This window comes from Siniperca chuatsi, linkage group LG18, assembly GCF_020085105.1.
Source record: "Siniperca chuatsi isolate FFG_IHB_CAS linkage group LG18, ASM2008510v1, whole genome shotgun sequence".
Taxonomy (NCBI): domain Eukaryota; kingdom Metazoa; phylum Chordata; class Actinopteri; order Centrarchiformes; family Sinipercidae; genus Siniperca; species Siniperca chuatsi.
Genome location: NC_058059.1, coordinates 13163522 through 13169453, shown reverse-complemented (window position 1 = coordinate 13169453; position 5932 = coordinate 13163522). Strand labels below are relative to the sequence as shown.

General features: G+C 39.8%; 1 protein-coding gene across 1 annotated transcript in view; it reads left to right on the top strand.

Moving 5' to 3' along the window:
* Window positions 1–1776: 1776 nt before the first annotated feature.
* LOC122865169 (WD repeat-containing protein 70) overlaps window positions 1777–5932 on the top strand; it is a 40629-nt gene continuing 36473 nt past the window's right edge. Inside the window, exons 1-7 of the mRNA XM_044173224.1 lie at window positions 1777–1874; window positions 3073–3132; window positions 3255–3338; window positions 3421–3526; window positions 3670–3877; window positions 4617–4676; window positions 5230–5363. Coding sequence (XP_044029159.1) covers window positions 1850–1874; window positions 3073–3132; window positions 3255–3338; window positions 3421–3526; window positions 3670–3877; window positions 4617–4676; window positions 5230–5363 — 677 coding nt within the window. The 5' untranslated portion in view covers window positions 1777–1849. The remainder of the gene's footprint in view (window positions 1875–3072; window positions 3133–3254; window positions 3339–3420; window positions 3527–3669; window positions 3878–4616; window positions 4677–5229; window positions 5364–5932) is intronic.

Below are 5932 nucleotides of genomic sequence, written 5' to 3'. Positions count from 1 at the left end.
CTCCATACATAATTTGTAATAGAATATTTGTCAAACTGATATCATCAGTGATACGGTGTAGTCCCTCATTCGTCCAGGAGCGTTCTATCGTAGAAAGGGTTTCAGTCGTAGTCATCTGGACACTGTTTTCAGAATCAAGACGTTTCGGCTCCCATCCGGAAGTCATTCTCAATTGTGAAAAAATTGGACGGGAACTGGAAATTTAAACTACTCTGAGTTACATAAGCCCTGCCCTCAGGAAGGAATCTGCCTGAGTATCTGTTAATGGCTAGTTTCACCTGAAACTGACCTAATAGTTTCAAGATGGCCCAGTAATCAGTAATCAGGCCTATTGTTCTCTGGCTGCATCTACTTCGTCACTGCTAAGTGCCAAAGTTAAAAGAGCCAAAAAACAGGACAAAAGTGTAACTGAACCAAGAAGGAACGGTGTCTCCATTCCTTATGTGTCTGGACTGTCTGAAAAACTACAAAGGATCTTTAGACAGCACGATGTTCCTGTCTTCTTTAAACCAGGCAACACTTTAAGACAGAAACTCGTTCACCCTAAGGACAGGTTACCCACACAGAAACAGAGCAATGTTGTCTACTCCATTCAGTGCAGTGAGGAAAACTGCAAAGAACGGTACATAGGCGAAACCAAACAGCCACTTCACAGAAGACTTTATCAGCACAGACGACACGCTAACTCAGGATTACAGAGCGCCGTGCATTTGCATTTAAAAGCTACAAACCACACATTTGAAGACAGCGAGGTGAAGATTCTTAGTAGAGAGAAGAGTTGGTTTGAACGGGGCGTCAAGGAAGCCATTTTTGTGAAGAAAGAGAACCCCTCTTTGAACAGAAATGGTGGTCTGAGATTTAATCTGCCCAAAGTCTATCAGAGTGTATTATCACCTTGGTCACGCCTATCACATGCTAATCAGGCACTTAGCAGTGATGAAGTAGGCCTGATTACTGATTACTGGGCCATCTTGAAACTATTAGGTCAGTTTCAGGTGAAACTAGCTATTAACAGATACTCAGGCAGATTCCTTCCTGAGGGCAGGGTTTATGTAACTCAGAGTAGTTTAAATTTCCAGTTCCCGTCCAATTTTTTCACAATTGAGAATGACTTCCGGATGGGAGCCGAAACGTCTTGATTCTGAAAACAGTGTCCAGATGACTACGACTGAAACCCTTTCTACGATCATCAGTGATGTCATCTTAAAAAAAAAAATTGGTTTGTTCCATTTGTGTGTAAAGTTGTCTACATTTATAATTCATTTTTGAACAGACTCGGCTGTCCCAACTATTAAATATCTGGATTCAAGCATTTCAAAGCTATTTCATCTCAATTTCACTGTCTACCCACTGGATTACACAGGCATGTGTTTTAATATTTGACATATTTAAAGTTTTCAGCATACTATACATCATATAGACTGAAACGTCCCCATTAATATTAAATGTAAGACAACTGATAACCCTCTTGAGTTCTTTTATTGCCTTGTGATTTTGCTGTCGTTCTACAAACATTAGTGTCCTACATTAGACACATCCCATGTTATTTTACTCAGCAGCAACAAGTGTACTTTATCATCTTTAGATACAGATTATAAACACGCTCACACTGCACTTTACACTGACAAAGAAATGATACTGTATTAACGGTCCACTCTTTTATCTCTGGTAATTAAATGAGCTTTGCTTTGGTGTAAACAGCCTTAACAGAAATTAATCGAAAACTACTCAAGAGTCGTGCACTTTTGAAAACACTTGGAGCACCCTGCATCAGCTGTGCCGCAACAAGCGCAACAGAAAAAGAAGAAAGAACTTCCGGAGGTCAAAGGTAATCTTCACTTTTGAAAACATGGATCCCAACAAAGTGGATGAAGGTACCAACTATTTTAGCTTTTAAGTCTTGTATATTCATTTTAGACGACTTACATGTATGCATAGGTATATTGGGCTGTTTTCCCAGCTAGTTTGACATTTATCAGCTAGTTACTTTTAACCAGTATGTTAAAAATAATCTGGCGTCGTTGCAGTTTTTGCTAGCTTATTTGTTAGCTTATGTTCAAAGCCATTTACTGTAACGTTAGCTAGTCACAGCTTTAGATAATTGTCCTTCAAACGAGAAGGAATTGGTGCTATTACCAGTGATAAATCTATTCATCTCATTCACGCTGAAATTATACAGTATTGTTAGCCAACAGCTAAGGTTAAATATTTAACGTTTTCAAACATACTCGACACATTTGTGGGACTCAGATCCAGCCTGTTGAAGACTTATATATGTGACATAATAGTTAAGTTATAACATTATGTTTTTATGGAGGCAAGGCAATTTTAATTATATAACGCTAGCATCATTCAGACAGAAGGCATTTCAGAGTGCTCTACAGGGGCATAGACAAAAAATATTAAACATAGAAATAGATTAAGAATAAGACATTAAGAAAACATTAAATTTGCAATTAAAAGACAGTAAAGACAAAAACCGAAAACAAGCAAATACATAGTAACAGATTAAAAAGAAGTTATGTATCTAATTTATTGGAAAGCCACAGTAAACAATGTTTTTAAGCCCTGATTTAAATGAGCTGACAGTTTTAGCAGACCTCAGGTAGTCAGAAAGCTTGTTCCACAGGTGGGGAGCATAGAAACTGAAAGCTGCTTCACCTTGCTTGGTTTTGATCCTGGGAACACTGAGTAAACTTGTTCCAGATAACCTGAGGGGTCTGAGGGGACGGACCCAAGACCACTTGGTTGGGTCTGTTATGAAGTGCTTTATAAGTAATGGATTTTAAAAGGAGGCAGACTTTCAGTATATAAAAATTGGTGTGTTGGTGCCAAATATGTAGAGGTGTTTCCACGCTTTTTTCCCCCTAACGCTATTGTTAAAATGACATCTCAAGGGGTCACTGAAGGGTCACCTGTCGTTGTAACTGCTTTGCTTACAAAGAAAACACAATCATGAGAGCTGCATCCTGTATTTTTGAGCATTCACGTGTAAAGCAAATTACAGTTTTCGCAATAAACAAGATAACCCAGGCTATAATAAACAATTGCAAATGCTCACCTCTTTTGCAGCATCAGGCAAGATGAGTGGTGAAGGAGACATTGCATCTGTCATGGGATTCTCTGGGTTTGGTATGTACAGTCCAGCACAAATGGTCAATAATGTAACATGTTTATGTTATTTCTTATATGATAAACTGACAATATGGGTTGTGTCAGTTATTGTTAAAGTAAGCTATCTTTGTTCCCTCCAGGTAAGAAGGCTCGCACATTTGACCTGGATGCCATTTTTGAACAGACCCGACGAACAGCTATTGAGAGGAGTCAACGTGTATTTGGTAGGTTTACCAACATGATTAGCTAGTAGTCATTCTGTCACTAGGGTATGTGTTAACTGCACCGTAATCGTTGCTTCCCTAGACGAGTGGCAGAAGGATAATCAGATGGAGGAGGAAGGGGAGAGCTCCAAATCAGTCAAGTCATCAGTCCAAACTCAGAGAGACAAATCTGCAGCTGCTACTTCCAGGTAACCAGGGATTTTCTGTTTGAGTGATACTATATTACAGTTTGGTCAGGCTGCCACTACCTCAGAGATTAGTTACATGTCTGTTATTCAAGCGCAAGATAAGTTTTTTCTTTGACTGACAATTATGTTTTTTTCCTTTTTAGAAAACAGGAGAGTGAGAGCAGTAGTGGCAGTGGTTCAGACTCAGACTCAGAGCTTATTGGGCCTCCACTGCCTCCTCAACATACAGCCCAGGACGATGATGATGAGCGTGTGCGACTGCCTCATCCACCAGGTTACACAGGCAGCACGGCTCACAGTGATGAAGATGATGATGATGATGATGAAGGGGAGGCACAAGATGATGATGATGTATGTGTGAAATGTCCCACTTAACAGTAGGCATTACATGTATTACAAAATATTTCCTATAGGTCAACTATCAGAATCTCCTTGGGTTTGTATTTGTCTAAATTTTTGTTCCTGCTGCCTCAGATAGGCCTTTTTCACAGCAGACATTTTGACTTGTCATAGTAGGAACGTTGGCTCCGTTTTATTCAAATGTCCCAATAAGCCATGCCAGAGTGACAGTAAGATAGCATGCGCAATATCAGGTCCCTGAAACTGAGGCAGCTAAATGGAATTCAGCCATCGCTAATTTTATTATTTACACCTGTGCTTTTCATACTGTGACAGGTCACCTGTTTGTTCTGTGTTGTGGGGTTCACCACTAGATGGCAGCACATGAAAATATAATCAGTGGTTAGAGTTACATTGTACAGGATGAGACAACTGTGATCGTGTGTTACTGATCAGTAATTAGAGTGTTGTCTCTTTGGTCTTTCTTTCTCATACCAAAATGTCTGTGTGTATAATAGCTCAGAACTTAACTTTTTTACATCCAACAGTGTAACTTTTCCCAGTCAGTCATTTGCAGCTGATGACTGTGATTCCAGACTTTTTAGCCATACAGCCCATTAAAGTTAAAATGTCATGTGTAATTGAATCTTGGAATGAAATGCTGTACTATAACTACACACCTAATCCAGCCCTTCTTCAGTCTTTTAACGTTTCCTTATGTTCATCTGTTCATCTCAACTTTCCGCCCTAGAATCCAGTGAAGAAGATTCCAGACACTCATGAGATCACTCTGCAGCACGGCACCAAGACAGTAAGGACTTTTTCCTTCAGCACTCAGTGATTATGATTGTTTCTTATGTGGCTCTATGGAAATGTATTCAATGACTTTCTGTTAGAAAGAAGAAGATCTATATTGATCATAAGTGGCTTGTAATCAACACCAAATCTTATTTACATTATGCACACACTAAATCATCTGGAGATCTGCATCAGTTATTGGAGTTATAGCCAAGGTTACCTAACTGTGCTGAATTTTACAAATAAGAGCAGCAGCCTGTCTGTTTCCCTTGATATTTTGTATCAGTGAGAAAAGGGGTAAATTTTGTTTTGAGTTCATTTTGTCTTCAGTATAAAGCCAATCTGGTATCCAGATCCAGTGCTGATCTGAATAATTTGATCATTACACAAGAACAAACCTTTAAATATTTAGCTTCTATTTATTTTTGCTGCCTTAGAGGATGCGGTATGATTACACTGTCAAATATTTCTAACAGCAGAAGCAACCTTCCACAGCTGGTTGTCCTCTGAGCTGTACAGGCCTATAGATTGTCTTTTAGTGTTAAATAAGGTCATCGTCTCCTCAGGTATCAGCTCTTGGCTTAGACCCCTCCGGAGCCCGTCTGGTGACTGGTGGGTATGATTATGATGTGCGGTTCTGGGATTTTGCTGGGATGGACCAGGCTCTGCAAGCCTTCAGGACCCTCCAGCCCTGTGAGTGGTGAGTCCATTTCTGAGAACACAATGTGGAACATCAACACAGTTAATTAGTTTCATGCAAACATCCAGTACACTCACTGCATTTACGTGTGCCAAAGTGTACACACACACACATACACACACACATTTGTTGAGCTTCATTGAGCCTCATGTTAACTCTGTGACATCCTCTCTTTTCGTTCAAAATGAGCCTTTCAGAAGCAGATGGTTGAGATATGTGGGTGTTTGTGTGTCTGTGCGTGTTTATTCTGTATTTCACTGAGGCCATCATCAAAGATCAAATTCTTTTTTGGTTTTGGGAACCAGTGGGCTGAGCTGGCGCAGGCATCCCCTTATTAACAGAAATTTACGCTACATTTAATTTGATTACAATGTGGTCCAGTAGCCTGCTTGGTTTACTAACAAGCTGGGCTTCATATAGAAATCTGTTCCTCTTTCCTGACCCAAAAAGGCAACTTGTGAGCTCAGTCAAACTAAAACAATGAGGAAAATGAGCGTTTGGTGCTATGATGTGAGTGTTTGAAGATGCCAAAGCACCCAATTAAAAACAGCATTGGTGCTAGTCTCACT